Genomic DNA, 25,599 nt, shown 5'->3' on the forward strand with positions numbered 1-25,599 from the left:
AGTTGATAAACATTCTATGTTTTAACTGTCCTGGGAAAAATAAAATAGAGGGAGCGTGGTAGGAACCTTCCTGGGATGTCTCTAGCCCACTACGCCCAGCACGGCTGTGCAGAGGAGCAGAGCGTTGAGGATGGACAGCGCTGTGGGAAGGTCAGAATTTTACTACTATCAAGCACCCCCTGCACACAGGCTCTAAGGTTTCCTTGGCTACCTAGAGGTACGGAGGGTTAAGTGCCCAGAGTCACATGGGCACAGAAAGGCTGGTTATGGAATCTACCTGGACTGCATCTTACTCCAGTGATGCTCACAGGACAGGTAACACTGTGAGGGACCCCCAGAAAACAACTCCAGAGACCAGCTCCCTATCTCTGACACCTGTAGGTAGGTGGTACCTGAAAGGAAGAGTGGGTTTTTTTTTTGGGGGGGGTTGTTGTTGTTTTTTAAAGATTTAATTATTCATTATGTATACAGTGTTCTGCTTGCATGTAGGCCTGCACGCCAGAAGAGGGCACCAAATTCCATTACAGATGGTTAATGAGCCACCATGTAGTTGCTGGGAATTGAACTCAGGACCTCTGGAAGGGCAGACAGTGCTCTTAACCGCTGAGCCATCTCTCCAGCCTGGAATAGTGTTTTTGTAGATGAGGTCAGGTTAAGAATTATTAAGCCGGGGCAGGTATTACCCAAGTTGGCCCAGAGGTCAATCATGGGTGTCGTAACCTAGAGGCCCAGGGAGATAACACACTGGAACAACTTGTTGACAGTTGAGACTGGCTGCTGTGACATGACCCCATGAAAGAATGCAACAGTAAGCAGAGGCTGGAAGGTGTCAGTGACAGGCTCTTCCTTGGAGTCTCCAGAACAAGTGCAGCCCTGTCCTCCCTTTGACTCATCTTGGTGAGGCTGGGACTAACCCTCTGGCCTCCAGACTGCAAAATTAAAACTTACCTAATAGGGACCAAGCTTTCAAGACTATATACTATCCATCCCGACAATCACTGGTGCAGCACAGACGGCTTCCCCACCGTATCTTAAGAAATGTCTCCTTTTCCTTTCAACCCTCAGCTTAGTGAATTTAATGAACAGTGTTAGGCGTTATCTTTCTTATAAATATCTTCTACAGCTTCTGTTACATCAATAAAAAAGACAAAGCAACTATTAAGCTAGAGGGTGGGTGGAGATAAATCAGAGCATTTCCTTTCAGAGTGAAAGGGTCACAAGACAATGGCTGCAGGCCACTGAGTTTGTAGGGAAAATATATTAGGAAATTTCCCTCCATCTGTTCTGTATAATGCCTTTAGTAATCTCCGCTTGTCTTTGAAATGGGATTCCCGGTGGCAGTGGAAATGAGACTGGCGAGTTAGCGAGCACCTCTGGAGGCGGGCTGTGCTTTCTGTCATGGTCTATGGTTCTTTAACTCATGTAGAAAGCCAAAAGTGTCACTTGGATTGGTCAATAAATACTAACTGGCTGCAGGGAGATATTTTTTAACTTTGCTGTTCTTTTTATGACTTAGGGACTTTACAGGGAAGAAAAGAACACTCCGAGACACTCCTGTTTCAGAATGTTCTCTGCTTCCCACCGGAGATACAGGGGAAGTCAGGAAAACTTGTACCTTAAACACCTTATGGACAATGGGGCATTATAACTCTGCTCTGCTTCCTTATTGCTTTCCAGAATGAATCAGTAGCTTACAATAAAAGGTCAATACAATAAATTTATAATTTATTGTAAATTTATAATTTATTGTATTGTATTACTTGATTATTATTGTATTACTTGATATAATAAATTATATCAAGTTCTTACATGTTTTAAAAAAGTTAAAACTTAAGTAAGTCTTTTTTTTTTAACTTAAATTTAAAACTGCCCTAAATTCTTCGTTTCCCCAAAGGTTCTTCTGCTGTTTTTGTAACCTCTTCCCTCTGTCACCAACGGGTAGTTCATCTTGGCTTTTTTTCCTAATAATTTAATATTAACAAAGCCATATAGTATATATTATTTTTTGGTGTTATGTGGGGGGTCTTGTTTCTTCTTTCAGCAGGTCCAGCTATTTTGAGAGTCAGCAGGCTGCTGTGGGAATGGGTGTCTGGACACTTGTTTCTCTGTTCACCTGCTGATGGCTATTGGCACTGGATAGAGCTTTGGCCTACTCTCTACACATGAGAAGCCCAAGCTGGGTATGTGCCAAGTGGAGAGACGCAAATGGCCCCATCTGTAGGGAGTAAGATGGCTTTCAACTCCTGGCCACCGTCCCTTCCCCTTTGGCTCTTCAATTTTCTAAGAGCATTCTTCCAGGGTACTCTCTGGAAGACAGCCCAGAAGACAGGAATGGCCAGTTGGAGTTACAACCCTGAAACCTGGGATGTGGCACCTGAATCCAAAGGTTGTGAACTCTGAGGGAGGGAAGGCAGCATGACTCTCTTGTCCTTGGAGAGGCCAGGGTGGCCAGGCATGAAGGGCAGGAAGAGTACAGCCCCGGTGACCCAAGGATGTTGGATGACAGGAGTGTTGCAACTCAAGTGACTGGGTGGGAATCCCTTATGAGAGAATATTTTAAAATTCTCACTTTTCTTTATCAAAACCCAACTCTGCCAAGCACCATCTACTTTAGGGCTTAAATTCCCAGCTCTGATACTTACATACTCAGTCTGGTAGTGAGAAGCTCAGGGAAATACCATGCCGTTCTGGGGTCTCTGAAACATGCTGGTTTTGAGGGAAGTTTGGATATCTCGGAGGAGTTCCATGAACAGGGATTTCAAATCATTCACCACCATCACAGTGAGCCAGGAAGTCACAACTTTTACAGGGAGCAAAGGTCACAGTAATGCTGACTGCCTTAGTCAGGGTTTCCATAGCTGTGAAGACGCACCATGACCAAGGCAAGTCTTATAAAGGACATTTAATTGGGGCTGGCTTACAGATTCAGAGGTTCAGTCCATTATCATCACGGAGGGAAGCATGGCAGTGTCTAGACAGACACTGGTGCTGAAGGAGCTGAGAGTTCTACATTTTGTTCTGAAGATTGTCTTTCTGGCAGCTGGGAGCAGGGTCTCAAAGCACACCCCCACAGTGACACACTTCCTCCAACAAGGTCACACCTACTCTAACAAGATCACACCTCCTAATAGTGCCACTCCCCGGGCTGAGCATATTCAAACCATCACACTGTCCATGTCAAATTTCTTTCAAACATTTTTTTCTTTGCCATGGAGCCCCAATGTGTAGTCCTAGCTGGCCTGGAGCTCACTGTGTAGACACATGAGCCTTAAACCCATTAGGATCTGCCTGTCTCTGCCTCCCGAGTGCTGAGATTAAAGATGTGTACTCCTGTGCCTGGCTTTGTTTGCTTGTTCGTTTGTCAAGACAGGGTGTCATATATGCCAGGATGACCTCAAGCTCTCTGAGAAGCTAAGGGCACCTTTGAACTAATCTTGCCTCCATTCCCCAGAGCTGGGATTACAGGTATGGTCTACCCGAGTTGACTTATGTTGCTGGAGATTTCAGGAAGGGCTTTGTGCACACTAGGCAAGCACACTACCACCTGGGCTACAGAACCATCTCCAACTTTTATAAAATATGTATAATTTAATAAATTAAAAAAACGCATTATATTATATTTCAAGGAACCGTTACCATGTCAATACAGTAGCACTGTTGGCAATGCATAGTGCTTGTTAGAAAACACTTCTGCATTTTTGTGACTGAAGGGATGATTCCTGCTGCAGATGGAGGGATGGAGAGACCAGGACACTGAGAAGGTGCCCCTAACAGCTCAAGCAAAGAACCACAACTGGTTTGCAAATGGGGACTTCCACTCAGTTCCTTCTCTTGGCCTGTTCTAGCACCCAGAACGCCATATAATTACCCAAGGTAAGCCTCTCTGAGCCCAAACCTAGGCTCTCCAGTCGTTCGTCCCTAGAGGCTCCCAAGCCATTCTTACTTACTACATTCAACAGGAAGCTAAAAGTCTCAGGGTGATTACGTTGGAGACCAAAGCATTCAAGGCGACAACCGGTTTATGAGAAGCAGCAGCCGAACATTTCGTTTGCAGTGACATGAGGCTTAGGGCATGTATATCTTCTGGGACATGAGCTGTAACAGAGTGACACTCTGCCCACAAGAGCTCAAACTTTCTCTGCTCCTACTCACTCATACTTGTTATGTGAGTGGTGGGAAACTTAAGGTCAAAGGTCAAAGTCTACCACATTGGGATAGCTCCTCTAAGTCTGGCCCAAAATGAGGACTCCCTTCTTCCAGCAGGGCTTCCCTTCTCTGACCTTATCTGGGGAGCCTGACCCCCACATCGTCTTACCTGGGGAAGGTCATGTAGCCCTTGGCAAACATACAAGTTCAACTTCTTCCCCTGTCTGAACCTATCCAGCAAGGACCTAGTATTCCTGGAATACCTCTCCATACAAATGAGGTATGCACAGTACGTTAAGCTCCAGCCAAATGATTTCACATTCACCCTGAAAATGCCTTCCCACTCTCCAAGGTTCACAGACAGCCGTTGTTCACCCTGAATAATGTGCAAGTGCACCAGCTATTTCACTGAAGATCACCTAATAGAGCTGTTTTACTGAGTGTCCTCTAAAAGAGCTGTAACACTAAACTCCTCAGAGAAGGCCTTCCTCAGAGAACCGCCGCTGGTCCCCAACGGGAATACCACATGTGAGTGGTTCAACCATTGCTCCAACCAAGACTTCTTGGAATGCTCCAAGATGGTTCCTTGAAGACTGGTTCAGAATATGGCCATAGTCAAGAACATCTCCTCCCCTCTGCATCCCAAAAGACCGACTCATTGCTTGGTTCAGGACTCAAATTTCAAAACATGGACAATTTTCAGGGATCCCTGAACTTGTCTGCCTCCTCTAGAAACTGCAGGGCAAGCCCCTGGCTGTTGCTGAAACCCGCACAGGACACTGAGCAATGAGCAGGGCCAGAACCAACAAGATGGATGAGGCACCTGTCACAGCATTTGGTTTCTATAGTCACCATCAGTGACAGTGTCACCATGACTACTGTGACTGAAAGTGCCCACCTGAATTCCCTGAGGGGACGTTTCCTAGGCAATCACTTACGGTGTCTTTCTTTAAAGGTTATTCTCCCCTCAAAGTACAGCGAACACCTCATCGTGATTGATAGGCAGCGAGGAGGCCACCACGATGTACGTCAGCACAATGGTCAAGTAAATCCCAATGTCCCTGCTTATTCTGAGGGTGCATAAAAAGAAATTAACTCTAGAGGTCACAACAATCCTGGGGCAACCAAGAGAGAATTATTATTCTTTCTCCAAAGACTTCTCTCCCTGAGGCATAGTGGCAGACACCTCAGATTAAACTTTCATCAGCAGAGCTTGGCGTTCCATCCATCTTTCACTACTGCCTGGCTCACAGAATCCCCAATTGGATGGAATTAGGAAACAACCTCCCATATGAAGACCCAGCAAATTACATCTTAAAAAAACAAAAAAGCAACGATGGAGAAGCACAAATATAGGGAACTTTCAGATTAGCTAAAAAAAGCTAAAGGTGGGGGGAGGGTGAGGAGGGGACAGATGGCTCAGTGGTTCTGATGTGCATGCTGCTCTTGCAGAGGACCTGAGTTAGGTCCCCAGCACCTCCATCACGTGTGTCACAACTACCTGTAACTCTAATTCCAGGTGATCTGATGCCTCTGGCCCTCCACAGGCACTGCACACATGTGCACATAGCCATTCCATATACATAATTTAAAAAAAATCAAGCAAGCAAGCAAACAAACAAACAAAAGCCTGAATTACTACTCACTCCCTATCACTTCAGGCAGAAATATCTACTTTCATTGACCTCTTACCTATTTATAAAGGAAGTCTTCTTGGCCCAAGTGTTGCTGTGGCCACTGTCTTAGTGAGGGTTTCACTGATGTCAACAGACACCATGAACAAGGTGACTCTTATAACGACAACGTTTAATTAGAGTTGGCTTACAGGTTCAGAGGTTCAGTCCATTATCATCAAGGCGGAAGCATGGCAGCATCCAGGCAGACGTGGGGCTGGAGGAGCTGAGAGTTCCACTTCTTGTTCTGAAGGCAGCTGGAAGACTGGCTTCCAGGCAGCTAGGGCAAGGGCCTTAAAGCCCACACCCACAGTGACACACCTACTCCAACAAGGCCACACCTCCTAATAGTCCCACTCCCTGAGCCGAGCACATACAAACCCTCACAGCCACCATGATATACAACGTAAGTAAGGACTGAAAGCAATGGAAATAAATGATCATGGGTTAGAGCAAACCTTTCCATCTATTAAAGGTGATCATTTCAAGTCATTTCGTCATAGTGATTGAAAGCTGACTGACACCCCACCCCCAATATGCACACTGTATGACACACCGTGGTCCCACTAAACAGAAGAGTAGCCACAGTCACTCACTTAAAACAGCTTTCTCAAATGCTCTGTGCTGTTATTTGAACATAAAATGTCTTCCAAAGGCTCATGTGCTAAGGGCCTGGATTCCTCCCTGGGCACCAGCGGGAGGTGATGGAATCTTTAACAGTGGGGTCTAGTGAGAGGAAGAAAGGTCACTGGGGACATGTTCTTCTGGGGATATTAAGACCCTGGCTCCTCATTACCCTCTTTGCTTCCTATTCCCACCATGAATGTAAAAATAAGGTGTAAAAGCAACAGACCCAGATAGTCACAGACTGAAGCAAACCTTTCCTCTTTTTAAAGGTGATTACCTCAGGTGTTTTGTCACAGTCATGGAAAGCTGCCTGGCTCCTCCCCCCCCACCCTCCAGACATAACAAGACTGTACAAGCAGCTGTCCCCTTTAGTCTGTTCTAACTCATTTTTTCTCAGTATGTAGCTTTATTGTGTTTTATTTCTTTTTCCCTGTGTATTTATATCTATTTGTTTATTTGCCTTACATCGCGATTGCCGCTACCCCCTTTTCTACCTCCTCGAGAAGCTCTTTCCTCACGCCCTTCCTCTTCACTAATGAGAAGAAAGAGGTTCCCCTGGTATCCCTCCACCCTGGCACCTGAAGTCACTGCAGGACTAGACACATCCTCTCCCATTGAGGCCAGACAAGGCAACCCAGTTAGGGGAACAGGATTCACAGGCAGACAAAGAGTCAGGGTTTTCCACAAGACAACAATTGTTGCTTAGACATAGCCAATAATTTGGACAAAGGCTGTGAAGATCTAAAAGATCCTTGCTTCTCCAGTCCCTGCCAAGGAATTGCCACCGTGTGACTACTGCAGGAGTAAGGGGCTTCCTGTGTGGTGTCCTCCTGGGTAGTGAGGGCTGACCTGTGAAACTGCCACTAATTCCTGTGGAGGGAATACCTGCCAACATGGAGGGACCTGCCATAGAGATCCTGAGCTCCCTGTCTGCATCTGTCCTACGAATACATTTCTAAGTGCAGGCAGGGCCATTCAAAAAGCAGAAACAGCGCCAGTTCTTTGAACACAGAGAAAGAAGAATTGCAGCTGGTAACTCAAAGGCCATGAAGAGAACATTAAATTCTCATGAGGGCGGCCATTCCAAGACAGGGTTCTGACCTTTATGGTTCGGGGAACCCAGGAAAGAGGTTGGAGGATACTGAAACGGAGATACCTGGGGGAGTTCCATGGAGCAGAACTGAGTCAAAACAATTCCTTTTCTTATTTCTCATGCATTTTGCTATAGTGCCAGCAAGCTGACCTATGCCCCTCCCCTAAAATACCAGACTGTGGGAGCAATGTGGTATAGCTAAATATAGTTTACTCTGGGGCTGAAGGTGGGTTAAGGCTAGACTGAGCAGTGAAGTGATACAAATCCCAAAGTAAAAAGCAGAGAGAGGGCTGGGACACAGCTCAGGGGTAAGGTGATGGCCTATCATGGTGGGACCCTAGGTTCAATATCTACTGCTGGGAAAGAATGAGCGGTTGGTGGGGAGGGGTCATCTGGAGTTGTTTTTATTTTTCTTCCTAATTAAATAATTGAAGTATTGTCAAGATCCAACCAAAAAATGAGCAGTGTTTGAAAAAGAAAACAAAACAGCAAAACCAGAAACAAGAACACGCGCGCTGTGTGTGGCAAGAAGCCTTTGAAAGCAACTTGAATCAGTCATAAAACTTACTGGGGATGACCTAGGAGAAAACAATATTTGAGAACACCCGGCACAATCCTTTATTCTATATTCATTGGATGAGAATCTCCTGAGATCAAAACCAGAGAGAACAGCTAAGCCAAAGATAAATCATCTGACAGTTCAGGGATACTTTGTGTCAACGGAAGATCTTCTTACAATTAGTCATCATTACAGTCAGAAAAAGGACATTTAAAGCATTTTCCGGGCGGAGAAGGTGTGCTGTACAAATCACACACACACACACACACACACACACACACACACGAACGCGCACGCACTCTCCCCCCCCCTCAGTTTCACAGGGTACACATTCAACCTGGGTAAGAATGCAGGACCAGCCGCTAAAACACACGTGTACACAATGCTGCTGATGGCGACTATTGATTATGGGGAACTTTTATCTTCCCTAGGGCAGGCCCAGTGGGGCCTCCACTTAACAATCATTATTCATTGGATGCAATCAAACTTTTCTTAATAAATAAACCCAGCAGTTTAATGTTGAGCTAATGTAAACGGATGAGTTTCCGACCCTGAGCAGCGTTCCCAAAGTGTGTTTCATGTGGATATATTTCCGCGAAGGAAACTGACACATATCCTCCACCTCCACAGTCCACACAAAGTCTTGGTCCTCAGCTCACAGAACTGCTGGGAGGAGATGGGACCTTTAAGAGGTAGGGCCTGGTGAAAGTACTCTGGTTGGACAGGAACATGACTCTGGTGGGGGCATTGAGCCCCACTTCCTTCTCCTTTTGGTTTCCTGGCCATGGTGAGGGTAATAGCTCCCTCTACTGCATGTTCCCCTCAAGATGTAAGGCCCCCTTGCCACAGTCCTAAAAGCAAGGGTGCCAACTCATCATGGACTGTGGTACCCTTTCCTTTAAAAAAATTAAATTAAAAAAAATTAATTACCTAAGACATTTTATTATACAAAGCTGAGTAACGCAGAGAGTACTGCATTGTAGACTGCGATCCGAAGCCCCAGAGAGGGAGGGCTCAGAGCGTAAAAAGGATCTGTCACCAGGTTTAACAAAGTTTCCCAGGTGACTCAAGACCGGTGCTTCTCAACCTTCCTGATGCTGTGACCCTTTATTTAATACAACTCCTCATGTTGTGGTGACCTCCAACCGTAAAATTATTTCATTGCTGCTTCATAACTGTAATTTTGCACTGTTATGAATCGTTCTGTAAATATCCGTGGAGAAAGAGGTTTGCCAAAGGGGTTGCTACCCACAGTGTCTGAGAACCACTGCTCTAGACCATTTTACTATGGCTATCTTACATGCTGCACCAACACGGAAGCTTCCCATGAATGAGATCTGAAACCCTGACAACCCCATCTACCCCTTTCCCTCACTGGAGACAGGAGGGATTACCAGACTCGACTGTCTTTGGCCAATGGATACAGGATCTCAGCACCCCATCCTAGAAGATGGGTTCATATCTGTCATTGAAAAAAAAGTGGGGTGTCTCTGCTAAAGTTCCCTTAGGTTGAGAGACTAGGTTCACTTATGTCTGATACTTCTATTAAGAATAAGGGGAAAGCTGCTTCCCGAGGTGTGAAAATGCTGAGTTTAAAGTCTATATAGGCCTTTGAAACAGGGAGGCGACATCTCTTCTACCTACTGTTGGAATGGTGGCTTGGCAGGCTCAAAGAGACCAAATGAAAGGTTGTCTGGTCCTCTGTCTTAGTGCCATCCACACACCTGAAGATGCCATCTCCCACACAGTGACATGCACACACCTGAAGATGCCATCTCCCACACAGTGACATGCACACACCTGAAGATGCCATCTTCTGCACAGTGAGGAGCACACGTCACATCACTCTTTTGTGCTACTCTGGGGAATACACAACCTCTAAAACTTCCTCACCAGCCTTTGTCTCTGGGAGAAGGGGTCTCCATATTTGTCTCACTGTGATGAAAGGAGTCAAAGTGTGGTGGTGGCCAAGAAGGAGGAGCAGCCCTGCTTGTCCAGGCAGTAAACAGGTTCCTAATGAAGAAGGCAGCCCTCCCTAAACCCAGAAGAAGCTGCAGTCAGAACTGAAACCCTATAAGCAAACTCTACAGAGTCAACATCAGAGACAATTCTAACTCCTCACCTAGCTCATAAGGTTTTTCGGACTCAGCCCTAGAAGACACTGGGAGAAGCGTCACCATCCATTACCCTTAGGAGACCTCTACATCCAAAGTAAACGGACTAACCAAGAAGCTACAAATAAACTGAACTCACTTGAAAGCCTTAAGAAAAACACTAGACTCAAAACACTTGCAGAACCTCCGAGGTCTCCCTGCTCGGTGGGGTGCAATGCTCTGTGGGGAAGGTCTGTGCCCTTTCAGTCTGGCACTGGTACTTTCCTTCCTCATTTTAACCACATCAAGAAACACCCCCAAGAGATGCCATTTTCTCAGCAAGGAACGCTACAAAAGAGAATGCGAAATGGCCTTGTTTTCCCCCCCGGCAAAATGAAACACTGTTAATGTTTTATTCATACAAAGTGAAGAAAGCCCCTTTCCTTTGCAGCATTACAAATTGAATTTGCTCTTGTAAATTGCTGTTAAGGAAAAAAAAACGGGGGAATCAAAGGCAAAGGAAAGTTAAATATATATTGGAAACACAAAGGCTCCTTCTTCCAGGGCATGAAAGCTCAGGGGACCAATGGGAAGAAACAGAACCTTTAAGCGGCAAACTTTCTTCCTTCTGTACTACTCCAAAAGGGATCAGGCTCCAGACACCCCCACCCCTAACTACAGAGACATGTGGGGACCCTGACTGTCTTGAGGGAGGCACCCCCATGATGCTATCTAGCTTACACTGTGCTCTTTGGTGGGGGTGTGGGTAGGGGTGGCGCTATGGGTAGGGGTGGGGCTATGAGGGGCTCTTTCTGCTCTGCTGGCCAACTGAGCTCATCAGGGCTTGCAAGGGTTTTGTATCCCCTGTCTCCCTGTGATCCTTGAAGCTGGCGGAAGTTTGACTCTCCCCACTGCATCCCCAGTGCCTTGGAAGGGAAGCCATGTAATTATCTGCATCTGCTAAGTGCATGTTGCTTTAAACAAATCAAAAGTAAACATTCATTAAGCACTTGTATGTTTCCATCGTGTGTCAATTACTGTACACACTGGCTGGTGCATGTACATATGCGCTGTGGTCCCGGTCCTACCCTCGTTTCTCTGACGACAGAAGACGAGGTGCAAAGAGCTCACACAGTTCTGCCATGGAGAATCCAAATCGCGCCCTCTCATACACACGTGGCGACTGGTTTTATTTTAAAGAAATAGTGTAGACCAAAAACTTGCATCAGTAAGATCTAACCTCAAGCATATGCCACAGAGCTACGAGGATGTACCACAGCAGTGAAGCACTTGCCTAGCGTGCTCCGGGCCTTGTGTCAAGCACCACTGCAAACAAAACCAAAATAAAAACCAGACCCGAATGCATGTTCCTAGTTGTTTGAATATATAATGGTCTCCACTTTGGCTCCTGCTGTACGGATAGACATGGAGGACAGAAATCAGGAAATTAAGAGCTCTCTACCAGGGACACGTATTTTCACAGAGGAGTAATGGCCGCCTGAGAGTTCCTTTGAAAAGTAACTCACTGGAGTGAAGGTGAGAATTCGGGCACTGCCAAACAAATGACTGGTCGGGTCGGTGTCTATGAGCCTCCTCGCCACTCACACAGAGCACCTGTCCAGCTGTCAGGACTCCTCACTCTGTATAGATAGCTCAAAGATATGCTATGCTCCCAGGAAGGTTTAACCCAATCAGCAGCCAGAGGATCCTTTCTCACATCCGGTTCAAGCACAAATGCTTATTCTTTTGACTGTCAAATACCTAGCCATAATCCTTCCTTTCTGGTTTAGGATGTACAACTGGTCAAAGACAATCAAATACTCTGGTGCTTGTGTACAAGAGAACTGTAGAAGACAAGGCAGACCCTCTCCTTATAAAGAACCATGTGACTCAATTCCAAACAAACAAACAAACAAACAAACAACCCAGAATGTCTAGGAGAGCCATTCCTTTGACACCTGTGATTTTTACTACTTTTGTAACATTTTTGTCCATTTTCAACAACATGATACTTTTAAGTGTCCTATAGTTTGACCCAAGATGCCAGAAGATGGTCCTATACCTTGGGAATTGCCAAAAATTTGACAATAACTGAAGCATCAACTGTATGTAACGGTGCCTGATTATTTTACAATGGGGTCCGAGTACGACATTAGTGACAACAGCTGCTAAAGTTATCAGTTACAACATGGGCTTGAAAATCAGAACATCAGTTTCCTATTGCCTTGGAGGATAGAAGATTCAGAGTTCTTGCGGTAACTCATTTTCAGTAGAATTTCATAGAAACACACATGGAATGCAATTATTGTAACCAAACATTTCAAGGTTTTTTTTTTTTTTTAAAATGGCCAAATCCAAGCCTCTGATTCTCATTTGACTTAAAAATGGAAGGTTCAGGCTTGTGTGTGATCTTATCCTTTCAAACAAACTCCTTATGAAGAACTACCATTCGTGGCATGAGTCTGAAGTAGCCAGGATGCAACCAAGTAGACCACTGATTACAAAAAGAAATACAGAGGAGAGAGAAATAAAGAGGGGCAGATTGTCTGATGAGTTGGGAACTTGGTAAAATGAGGGAGGAGAAGTATGTAGACCCAAAGGCAGGAGTCGGAGCTGACGGAAGTTTGAAGGACAGAGCCTGGAAGGAAAAAGCCTGGGATACCGTGGAGGCAGAGGAGTGAGGCAGAGACTTAACTCCGGTCTGTTATATCTCTAATCAGTTTGTTAAGTTTCATACTGGGGGAGGTGCTATGAGATCACGCTTCAGTGATGGATTTCACCGGTTTAAAGTACTCACCGGCCGTTGTCTCGGCCCACACCCCACACTCGGATGCTCACGATGGGCTGCGAGTGTAACACGGAGCGGTCCATGGGGTCCACCAGGCTGAGCATGTCGTTTTCCAGGATGAGGTACATGTCTTTGCCCTGGGAGTCAAGGAGAAAACATGGAGGCCTTCCATGATGTGCTCCAGCTTTTCAGGCAGCTCTTATCTTTTAACTTTTTACACTTCTGGATCTAGACAAATTACTAACAGGAATGTCCCTTTATGAACATCCCCCCCCCCCCACACACAGCCCCTCTGATAGGTCCCGGCAGTCCCCCCTCACTATTCTTCATGCCAGAGACCCACGCCCATTCTTTAACCCACAGCCATAGCATCTCTTCTACCTCTCCATCCTATGTCCATGGGATGTGGCCAGCAAAGCGTGGACACGACTTTGCAGTACTTCTTGGTACAAATGACAGCTCATTCTCCTGTGCTTGTTAATTGACTGCTAGGTATTACGATGAATGTCTGAGGTGCTCAGAACTCTCAACTGCCCTGCGAGAGCTTAGCTTATAGTCTCCAACTAGCAGCTGGGGACACTGAGGCTGAGGGCTAGGTGTCTGCTCATGATCTGAGGCAGAGCCTGTAAAAGGCACTGTCATAATACTGAGAGGGGTTTTCAACTCTTGTGCTCCAGTTTGGATTTGTAGGGTTCGTGTCCTCTCTACCCATATAGGCTGATTCTCTAAGGGCAGGAATGCTAGCTTGTGTAACTTCTCCCATGCAGTTGTCACACACATTTTTAAGGAACTATTAACCATCTGCTGTACAGATGAAAGGTGGTCTCTCAAGATGGCAACCCAGATGCTGTCGCACTGAAGCCGGGGAAGCCTGCCTGAGTTGAACCATGAGGCCTCTTGGTGAGGTTCCAATCCCAAAGGGATGGGTCAGTTATTCTTGGTACAATTTTTGAGATGTCAAAGGGTCTTAGGATGATTGAGCTGTGCCACTTGGGGTGGCAGGGGTAGGTAGTGTCTCTGTCGGAGAGTATTTAGGCTGTGGCCAATGTCTACAGCTTGGATTCAGAATGACTGAGAAGTGTTCCTTTAAGAGCAGAGAAACCATTTAAAGATGAACTCACTAACAAAAACGTAACTTGCACAGACTCATGTGGCCAAAGTGTTCCCACCAGAGCCTGAAGATGGATTGCCTGCTGCCTCAAACTATGGTATCTGCAAATGTCTACCAATCATGTTAGTGTAAATCAGAGCAAACTTTCTTGTAAACCCCAGCTAAGGATGGGAAAGCTAGTGCTTTGACTGGAGGAGGGCAAAGACTGTTAAATTTCTTGTTCAGAGATATGGTGTGAGATCACGCTTCAGTGTTAGAGTCGGTCCTGGGTGACTGGATGACTCCTGGGGAGAAGTGAGAAGTCTCAACAAGGGTTTTCTTGCAACAGAGAAAACTATTCTTACTACTTGCACAGGATCAGAGAGTCTGGTTAGCAATGTAGTCCAGCCCCGTGGCAAGGCTCTCCCTCGGGACAGGCTAGACCACGGGGAGCCTGAGAACTGCTTCTCATCATGATGTACTGCTGAGAGAAACTGGCAGTGGAGTTGCAAACAGTCCAGGCTGAAAGCCAAGCTTCCTGCCCATGTTCTGCTTGTGGGACATGCGTCGAGCACTATGTAAGGTGCTCTTGATGTGTTCTGCAGGCCATAGAGCTTGCATACAGCTTTCCCTGTCTGATGTATTCCTAATGCGAGTCGGGGGTGTTCCCTTCACTACTTTCTATTTGGATATTACCTCTTATCTTTTTGGTCGTGAGCCTAGCCTTTAACAGCTGAGCCATGTCTCCAGCCCTCAGATATTATCTTAACTAACAGTTCAAAGGAGACTCACTTTACCAAAAGTGAGACAACACCTAGGCACCAGTTCTAAGCTCACGAGCGATGACTGTCAGGTTCCAGAGCAAGAATGTAAGGGACATGAGTCACCTTTTAGAGCAGGGGTGCAGGGGTGGGGATCACATGTCACCGAGAGGCATGGGTTGTCTCCCAAAAAACTCTTAATAGATGGACGTTTCATTGTGCACATGTGAAAGTTCGCTGTTGGATCTTTGAGGATTAGAGGGTCAGGGAATTCATTTAGCCAGTGAGAAATATTCTTTCTGAGTAGCATGTGGCAGGGTTACCCAGGAGCCACCCTAGTGCGTCATGCTGCCGCACCGTCCATCGCCACAGGTAAACACATCAAGCCCCTCCCTACAAGTTCTCACAGAGCTGACGAAGCATGGCAGAAGACAGGAAAGTAGCTGTTGTTTCTCCACGGGTGACTCACCTCTCCCCAGATGCCGACCGTGTCCCGGATGTCGTTTTTGCAGTAGGAAAGCTGCCGGATGCAGTTGTTGACGGCGACACTGCTCTTCCCGGGGGCGAGGTCCTCCTCTGCCATCTCTACCCAGCCCAGAGAACGCACAGCGAAACACTGGAAGGCAAAGGTAAAAGGCAGAAACGTGATTCATGGGTCTGCTCAGGTCACCTTTGTCTGCCTCACTGTGGCTGACTACCCAACTCAGCAAACGCTCTACTGTTGGAAGATGGAATTGTAATGATATGTACTTTTGCTATTTTGAGAAACATAGGGATGACCTTCCTTGTCTAATAAATGTAGTGCTCTCAGACATTTTTTTCCCCTTGAAGTGAGTACCATGAACAGAATTATAGAGGTAACTAATGGTACAGAAGTAACAAAAGTTTTTAAGTTCTCATGACCCATGATAATGCAGATTTCTTCCCCGCTTCCTTCCTTTCCTTTCCTCTTTCCCTCTTTCTATGGTAAGAAGGGTAACCTGGTATTATAAAGTTCCTAGGCAAAGAAAGTAGAAGAGAGAGAAGTTCATGAATACTCTCCTTCCCTCCTGACGACCATGAAACAGTGGCCAGTGCCCAGAAAGGGAAGAAGATGAAAGGAAGGGCTTTCAGGATAACAGCCAGGTCTGAGGTCCAACAGAAACACCAGCACCCAATCCTGGAATGCTTGTGAGTTCCACGGAGCTGTGGGTATCTTCTAAGCACCACTCCCACATACTCCTAACACTTAGAGCTATTTTATTTACTGTTCCCCACCCTCCTGTTTAAAGTTCTAGTGTTCACTGTTTCCCTTTAACCTAAAGAGCACTAGATGTGCTTGTTTTCTGCTACCAGAGGAGAAAGATAAACACGAACCCAGCTACCAACCCTTCAGTCTACAGTGGTGACCTGTCTGCCAGGAATGCTGGTGTAGTAGTGGTACAACAGGCGTGGGAGCAAGCAGTTACTGTCTGACTGGACGCATGGCCCGTGCCAGGAGATGAAACCCATGCCCGACACTGCACAGGTGGCCAAGGACCAGAGACTAGACAGGCGAGGGACCTATGAGAAAATGATGTACTACTGTTCTGCTAATGTGACATAGCAAGAAAATGACTCCTGAGGACATTCTACTATAGACCATAGACTCATAGACCAGTGCTTTATTCAGCTGCCGTTAGAGAAGCTTTCTTCTCCAGTAGATGGAACAAGTACAGAGACCTAGAGTGAGACAATATGCAGAGTAAGAGACCTTGAAACACTCCATCCTGAGGAGATATCTCCATCAAAGTCCTCCCCTCAGGGCTCAGGTAACTCTGTAGAAGAGGAGGTGGAAAGATTTGGAGAGCCAGCGGGGGCAGAGGGCACAAGGAAACGTGAACTTCTAGACACAACAGATCGGCTCACATTTGAACTCACAGACTGTGGCAAGATGCATGAAGCCCGTACTGGTTTAAGCCAGATTGGGGTCACGGATTACATTTACGGGCAGGCCCCATGCCCAGCAGTAGATGGACAACAGAAAATTAAATTAACTCAATACAATACAATAGTATTTTAGAGGCTGTTTTTCTTTTTCTTTTTTTTTTTTGATTTTTGGTTTTGGTTGTTGTTGTTGATTGGGGGGCTTATAATGCTTTTTCTAGACATTTTTTTTCTCTTACCGGTCTTATACATTATAGTTTTTGATTTTGTATCTTTATAAGTTCTCTCTGTGAGGGGGTGTGTCTGTGTCTATATGTGTTTCTTGTACCTTTTCTCAGGCTTTTAAAAATTTAATTTCCTGTTCATTTATTTTCTCCTATTCATGTTTGTTTGTTTTTTTATTTTATCTCATCTTTGTTTTATTATCATTATTTTCATTTATTAAAAGATGCCTGTTTGTTTTCTAATGATGGAGAGCAAGAAAGGGGAGAGATTTGTGTGGATGGGGAGGATCTGGGAGGAGTCAGAGCAGAGAAACCATAACCAGAATATATTGTATGAAAAAAATCTATCTATCTATCTATCTATCTATCTATCTATCTATCTATCTATCTAGTTATCCACCCATGCATCCATCCATCCACACATCCAACTATCTATCCATTCATCCATCCATGCATCCATCCATGCATCCATCCATGCATCCATCCACCCACCCACCTACCCACAAACCAAATAATAAATTATGTGCTTAATCACAGGACATAAAACAACGTGCAGGATAGGCAATGCTCTCATCCCTCCCTGCACCCCAAGGTCACCTTGAAGCTATGCACCAGCTGAAGAAACCACAGGGCCAGGTGGGCAGACAAAGAGCCACATTCTTCCTTGAAAGCAAAGAGACTGGCTCTCAAGGAGAAGTTGTCAAGCTTCTAAATGTAAATTTGAAAATGCAATGATGACTCATGGCAATCTATCCCAACATGACCAACATCAGGTCTGGTCTAACCTTCTCCACACCAGCACCATGACCAGAGTCCCTTGCTTGAGTTGCTAATCGCACTTCCTGGAGAGGAAAACTTAACAGAATGCTAAACACAGAAGCAACCCATCATGCATACCACTCACAGATGTTCTCAGCCTGGAATGGAAGGCTGGGTAATGCCTGTTCGTTGTTACTCAGTCAGCGCATGCGCGAGCAGCATCCCTTACAAATAAATCTTAGAGAAAAGGCAGTCCTGGAGACTGTAAAAGCTACTCAGCTGCCTGTCTCCCGGGGAACAGCTGTGGCAGAGCCCCTCACAGTTGTTCTGCATGTACGCGTGAGCTGCAGGGAGGTTTCAGGGAAGGGAAAATACTTGTCTGCTGGCTGGCCTTTCCCTCTTCAGCTCTGCATTCTCAGCTTCCAAACCAAACTCTATTTCTCTGGTTGGCTAGTCAGAAACACACAGGCACACATGACCAAACATCCTGTTTTATTAAAACCTACTACTACCTGCGCCAGAGCTCACAGGCAGCCTGACCTCACCTTTTCTCCAGGGAGCCGGGGAAGCTCAAACATCTCCTGCTGGTTCTCAGCACAGGCCCTTGTTAGTAAAGTCACTGTCACAACCCACCTGCTGGCTTTGCCCTAAAGCTTGTCACTTCCCTTCTGCCTGCCTCTAAAAGAACTGACTTTAGGCTTGGATGATATTTACTTACATTGCGCCTACTTTTATTTATTTATACATTCTTACATGTGTGCGCGTGTGTCCATGCTCATGAACACATATGAATAGTACATGGCCTGGGATTCTTTGGCTTTTGGGTATTACTCTTGTGTATGTGTAGGCGAATGTGTGCACAGGCCAGAGGTAAACGTGGTGTCTTCCTCTATCTTTCTTCACCTTATTTTCTGAAACAGAACCTCTCATTGAATCTAGGGCTCATCAAATCAGGATGGCTGGTCCCCAGCTCCTGTCTACCCCGAAGACCAATCCTTTCTGAGTGTATCACAGGGTCCCTGTCCAGGCATCAGCAAACAGATCAGAGGCGAAAATTTACTAGGGTTTTGACGAAGATAAATATGTATTTATTGTTGAACCCACCACTTTTGAGGGCATGGCTCTTAATTAACAACCAGGAAGATAAAACAATACGGTCTACCTTTTGCTCCTTGAGTGCAAGAACACATGAATTTCAACCTAAACAAATTCAGTTTAAAAAACTAAAGGTATTTTTCTTGGCTTAAAAAAAAAATAGAATCACCTAACCTACCACAGCACATTCAGAATATCATTTTTTCATATCAATAAAGAGACAAAAGCCCAAACTATATCATCATCATGAATTTTTAAAATCACTGTCTGCACAGCTATATAGTTCTTTAGTTTCTGATCTGAAAAGCTCCACTGCCATTCAACGTAGTCAAAGCTAAATAGTATGGAGGGACTACTGTGCTGCACCATCGATGGCTTCAGCCTGGTCCTTTCTGAAGAGGAGCAAAGAGCACCAGCACTGCACAGTGCTGCCCCCACGTGGCCAGGAAGATTTAATGCAGTTGCTATGTTACCTGAGTAACAAAATTGGCTCTTGGAAACAAAACTTAATTTGGGGTAGGGAGAGAACTGAAAATATTTATTCAAGCCAGCAGTGGTGGCACATCCCTTTAATACCAGCACCCAGGAGGCAGACGAAGACTAATCTCTGAATTTGAGGCCAGACTGGTCTACACCGTGAGTTCCTGGGTGGCCAGGGTTACATAGAAAAACTGTCTCAAGAAAACAAAAAACAAATAAAAACAAACAAATAAAAATAAAAAAGAATTGAATACAAAAATATCAATATAAACACTTTAATGGTTGCTCGTCCTTCGCAGTGAGCAAGGGTGGAAGGTCTGGATGGTGTGATCAGATGGACCTGGAGTCCAGCCATGACTCTGGAGGGATGCAGGGAGGCGCTGTGGTAAGCCACTTCAGGTGTCAGTTTCTTCAGATGGGTAATGGGAGTAATAACATCTCCCACTTTATAGTGCTAAAGCAACTGAGTAAGCTGACGGTCTGTACAGTAATGAGAATCAGTAAATGTTTAATTACGATCACTATTGTCAATAAATATTCTTTCTCACTAGTAGGTTTTAAGCATTTTCCTAGCTGAATGAATATTAGTAGCATGTGGATACATATGTTGGGTATATGCCATGTGTGTTTGTGTGTGTGTGTGTATTAGGGCACAGAAAAGAGAACCCTTCCTCCAGAGTCTATGATCGGGCAGTTTTGGGCAGGGCTCAGGAATCTGCATTTCCAGCAGCTCCCCAGACGTTGCTGGTTGGGAGCTGAGGTGCTGAGAACGTCAGCTGTCGAGGGGCAGCTCTGTTTTCTATCCAGAGTTACACCACTCTATGGGTTCTGAGTGTAAATGCCTGGTTCAAACCCCAGGGCTGCCACTTGCTGTTCCTGATCTTAGCCTTTCTTTCTCAGTGTGTGAGCATCTGCATGTGCACACGCAGTCAGGCGTGCGTGAAGGCCGAAAGTCAACCTCGGGCTATTTCTCAGGAACCATCCACTATGTTTTGTGAGGCAGCATCTCTCTACTAGAACAGGGGATCACTGATGACACTAGGCTGCCAGTGAGCTCCTGGGACCCACTGTCTCTGCTTCCTCAGTGCTGGGAATGGATGCATGCACTGTTGCTGTGCCTTGCACTGCCACCAGGCCCTGCACTGACATTATATCCAGTTTTTCACCTGGGTGCTGCAGTTTGGACTGAGTTCCTTATACGAGCACTTTACTGACTGAGCTGTCTCTCAGTCCCATGTTAGTTAATTCTGAGTACCATCTTGGGAGAAACCTGTACCTGGGGAGAGCCTCTTGTGACAGTCTGTGTGGTGGGAAAGACAAGTTCTAAGCCTTGCTTTATTATGCCACAGCCCAGGGTTTCGGCTTCTCTAGTCTAGTCAGCAGGTACTCAGCCTCTGCAGCTCTGAGTTTGCTGGAAAAATGATAACACTTAACCTTAGAGAGCTGCCAGGAGGCTCCAGAGAGACAAAGCGGGTGGTATACTGTCTGGCATATTGTGGGGACCCGTCCGATGCTTACTCTTCCCTCTTCTCTAGGCTCCAAAAGACTCCATCTCTCCAGGATCGATCATTTCTCCCTTACGCTAAATTCCAGGTCTCTGTTGTCTTCTTTCTTCCTCTGATTAGAGAATGTTGACGGAACGCCGCAGATCCTCTCCGAACCATGAGGAGCAAGTGAAAGGGAGGCTGCCCACATGTGCAGAAGGAAGACAGTGGCTAATGTCCACAAAGTGTCACCCTGGCTACGACACAGCGAGTCCTCTAACTGCTGTCGTTAAACAACTCTGGTACCAAAACAGATCTTACAAACTAAGGAGACTCAGACAGACAAGTTAAAAGGTTAGATGTTACCAATGAAATCCCAAGCCGTTCGTTTTTAGGAATGGCCATTTTCGCTTAATTACTGAGTAAATGACATCCATGGAGCACCAATTAGCTCCCGGAGACTTACCCAGGTGAGTGAGGTTCAGTCCCTACTCTCTTGACGCTTCTAAAGAGGAGACACGCAGTGTGAATCTATCCTGTCACACCTTGAGATGAGGGCACACAACGGGCACAAGCTTCATTGGTTGGGGGCCCATAGAAGGTTCTTGATTCAGAGTGAGTCACAGATGGCGTCCTAAACGGTGTGGTGCTGTGTTGAGCTCATAAGACAATGGATTCATTCATTCCTAAGCATTGTTTAATGCTCACTGCATGCCAAAGAAAGAGGGCTGCCTCAGTGAACACTCAAACCAAACACTCCACCGAGCACTGTTTCAAAAATCTGCAAGCGAGGGCTGAAGAGATGGCTCAACAGTTAAGAACATTTGTTGCTATTGCAGAGGATCCAGGTTTGTTTCCTACCCCCACCTAACGGTTTCCAAGGATGCATAGCTCTAGTTCCAGAGAGTCCAAGACACACCCCTTTCTGATGTCTGTGGGCACCACACACTCACAGACATACATGCAAGCAAAACACTCATACACATACAAAGATTCTACAGGCACACATTCACTTGGGCTGCCATAGCAAGGGGTGTGTAACTTCATCCCTGTGGATAAAACGGTCGATACAACAACTGTATGGGGTTTGGAGTACAGCAGCTTGGGGCCCAAGGAGAATCTCTGAGGAAGGCAGCCAGTGTTTGCTAATGGAATGTGTCAGCACCGGGGAACACTCCCCATTATTCGGCTGTGCTGATTGGTGTTTTGTTTCTCCACCTAGAGATGACGATCCATCCTTAAGGGCACACTGCAGGTGGGAAGGAGGGGTGATATAGGAGAGGAGGTGGCATGTTCCAAATTGTGTGCATATCTTGGAAGGAAGGAACGATCCCTGCATCACTTTTTCAAAGGCTATGGGTATATCGAGTTCTTAAAAAGGGTTTCAAGCAAGTTTGGTAAGAGCACCCACTGATCAAGGTACCAACTCAAGTATACATATTGAGGGATGGGGTAGGGAGTTTGCAAGCCTGTGATCACAGCACTTGAGAGGGAGAGGCAGGAAGATCTGGGGTTCGATGCTAATCCAAGCTACAGGAGAGCTTGTCTCAAAACACTGGAGGGATGCCTGGCATGGTGGTGCACACCTTTGATCCCAGCACTCAGCAGGCTGAGGCAGATGGATCTCTGTGACTTTGTGACCAGCCTGGTCTACATAGTGAGTTCTAGGACAGCCTGAGCTACGTAGTGAAATTCTGCTAAAAAAAAAAAAAATCCAATACACACACAAAAAAAACCATAGCCACTACTACCACCAAAAAGAAAAAACACACACACACACACACACAGAAACAACAACAACAACAACAACAACAACAAAAATATTGTAGGGAAAACAAAACATGTCACTAGCTGGTATCTAGGAAAATTGTTAAGTGGCTTTGCTGAAAGCTAGGAACTTAGGAGTACACAGAAGAAATGACACAGGAAGTAGATGCTAAGAATGAGCCACATAACCTGTGGGGGCCCTAGATAGAGGTGCTGGTGAGGGGTCCCAGAGCCCAGAGTCGAATACAGGAACAGTGTTCAATATAACCCCCCTTGACTGTGCCTGACACCTCAGCAACAGCTCCAAACAAGGGCAGGCTGAGCTGACCGAGGAATTAAAACCCTCCTTCTCCTATGTGGGTGCTTGGCTTTGGAAAAGAGAAACATGCAAAGGCTTCCGTGTGGAAACGGCTTTAACAGGAGAGAAATATGAGGCCCAGGGAGTTGGCAGAGCTTCAGAGATGACCAGTGATGTCCACAGGACAGGGGACTTGGATTCAAGCTTGTGTTGCTAGATCCCAAGAGTATGGCTATCCTGCCTCCTGCCCTAGTCACATAGATCAGCCTTGTTTACTGTCTGGAGATTTTAATCCCTAAGGCTGGTCAGGTGGAAAGGAATGTATACGTATGAATATGATGGACTTTTAAAATATCTATCTAGCTCAAAGAGGGCCAGAACAATGCCCATCTAAAGGGTATTCGTTCTATTTGATCTCTGTTCTGTGATGCTTTCTCAAGAGTTAAGAAAGTCGGGGGAGAGGGGGAAGGGGTGAAATAGACTCATCCTCTGGCTGGTCATGGTTGTGCAGACCTGTAATCCCAGCACTTGACCCAGCGGGATTACAAGTCCAAGATCAGCCTGAGCTACACAGTGACTCCTTGTCTTCTTGTCTTAAACAACACAATGAAACCAACTGGCACTTTGCTTTGCAGACCATTACTGAGAGACTGCAGCAGCTCCAATTTCTATTCTGAGTCAGATCTTTCGATTGTCCAGTAATCAAAAGGGCTTAACACAACACAACCTTCACAACACTGCCTGAAAAGGCACCAACGGTTCAAGTTCAAATACCCTGGTGGGATGTGGCCTCTATTGTTGGGGTGTCACTAGCTGACTGCGGTTACTCCAGGCAGGAATGAATGCAGACCACTGTCACCACGGACACGCTCACAAATGAAATCAGGCTTTGTTACTGCTTAGAAACAGCAAAATGCTTTCCAACTCCAGGATGTTGTGGGTTCTGTGGGGACAGGTGTCTGGGGGCTCCCTTGAGTGGTGTTTGACCCAGTTTTCCTCTTGAAGGAAAAAGTCATTGGCCTGGTGAATTATTCATCCACCACTTCGGCAGTGACCTTGGCCAGGGAGGCCCCAGAACACATTCAGCACCAGCCTCAGCAAACGTATCAGCTGCTTCTGCTGCCTCCGCAGACTGTCTGCAACGTTATGAGCATTCAGGCAGAAAACACCACTCAGGGGCCCTCTGGGACAACTGGGCCCACTAGTGCCGTTTATTTAAGATTTCCTCTTTCTGTTTCTCAGAGCAAGACAGCCCTACTGTGAAAGTCTGTGCTACACTCATATTTGCCAGGCCCATCTACGAAGGTCACATTCATGAAGCATTCATACTGTGCCACTGAAGCCATGCCACTTGGCGAGGGTGATGCACCATGGGAATATCTCCACTATCCATCCTCGAACCTGCATGCTCACCCACTACTATCTATGGCATTATTGGAAGGTGGTTCCTAGTCTGGGTCAACTCTGCCTATACACTATTCAAAGGCCTAGCCCAAGGTGACTGTTGCTAAGGTGCTGGGTGGATTGAACCATTCCATCAGGAACAAGCCATTGAAACTTAAAGGAATGAGCCAGAACACCAACTTGTTAATTTATGCAGAGTAATGCAAGTGCCACTCTGGCTCAACAACACAAGCACAGGCTGATGAGAAAGTTTGCTCTCCATTGCTGATCCACTCTGGTTTCTGATCGGAGGCTCACAGTAAGCTGAGCAACAGAGGTGTCTGTGCCAGCATTTAAACAGGCAGGATCCTGGAGATTCTCCCCTGGCGCCAGAGACAGGCCTCTGGGGTGTGATGTGGTATAACATACTTGATTGTATTAATCACTGCTTGTCCAGGAACCAGCCTGGCATTGAGCCCTATTTCTAATTAATAGAAAATCAGGACAGAGGTATGCTCAACTTAAGATATGGAACATGTTTAAAAAATGTTCATGGAATAGAGTATGTGTGTGTGTGTGTGTGTGTGTTTAAGCACAAACTTGTAGGTATATTACAAAGTTCATCATCTTATCGGCAGAGATAGTTTATTAGAGGCATGTGCTGTACCATTTACCGATCACGGTCCAAGTTTATAACATTCAGCAAAATATGTTCTTACACCACCAACTCAGGTGCTGCACTTCTTGCTTTCTGAATGAGAGGCGGAGGCACAGAGCAGATAGCTGAACTGTCTGAGGTTACACAGTAAGCAAGCAGCTGAGCTTAGACTTTCACGGCTTGTGCACTGTCACGATCTGGGTTTCACAGGACAGGAAACGGGCACCATGAAACTGAACACGGGACACCACAAGGAACAGAGGCAGCCCAAGGACAGCCTTGAGTCTACCATTTTGTGCTTGGCATTTGCTGTTCTAGAAAGAAATATTCAACCCTATGGATCTCTGGGTGCCCACTGCCCAGAGAAGCACTGGGTACATGCAGTACGGTCAGTAGGTATTGTCAAGTGAGGAGGACCCGTAGGCTTCATCTAAGACACACGGAAGAATGAGCAGACCTGGCTGGGGGTCGGGGACCTCTACTCTCTGCCTGTACCCTCACTGTGCTCATCACCCTTTGTTTCCTCGCTTGCATCGCCGGAGGGAAGCCATTGCCCCTACAGGTGCTGCTGAGGATTAAATTGGTGCAGCTCTAAGCAGAGGCCCGGTACTACCTATATATAAGAAGGAAGAACAGTCCAATGTCCACTGGGTCAACTCTGAAGCCAAATATAAACCCTAGAGCTCCCTATTTAATTCCCAAGTGACACAGGACCA

At 46.0% G+C, this 25,599-nt stretch overlaps 1 protein-coding gene across 17 annotated transcripts in view; it reads right to left on the reverse strand.

The window, feature by feature from the left end:
- Apbb2 (amyloid beta precursor protein binding family B member 2) overlaps positions 1 to 25,599 on the reverse strand; it is a 333,919-nt gene that overhangs the window by 53,028 nt on the left and 255,292 nt on the right. For all 17 annotated transcript variants that reach the window (XM_028765368.1, XM_028765366.1, XM_028765361.1 and 14 more), the window contains 2 exons: positions 15,300 to 15,446; positions 12,989 to 13,116 (listed from right to left, as the gene is read on the reverse strand). In XM_028765368.1, coding sequence (XP_028621201.1) covers positions 12,989 to 13,116; positions 15,300 to 15,446 — 275 coding nt within the window. The remainder of the gene's footprint in view (positions 1 to 12,988; positions 13,117 to 15,299; positions 15,447 to 25,599) is intronic.

The sequence above is a fragment of the Grammomys surdaster genome, unplaced genomic scaffold, assembly GCF_004785775.1.
Source record: "Grammomys surdaster isolate TR1022 unplaced genomic scaffold, NIH_TR_1.0 150, whole genome shotgun sequence".
NCBI classification, from domain to species: domain Eukaryota; kingdom Metazoa; phylum Chordata; class Mammalia; order Rodentia; family Muridae; genus Grammomys; species Grammomys surdaster.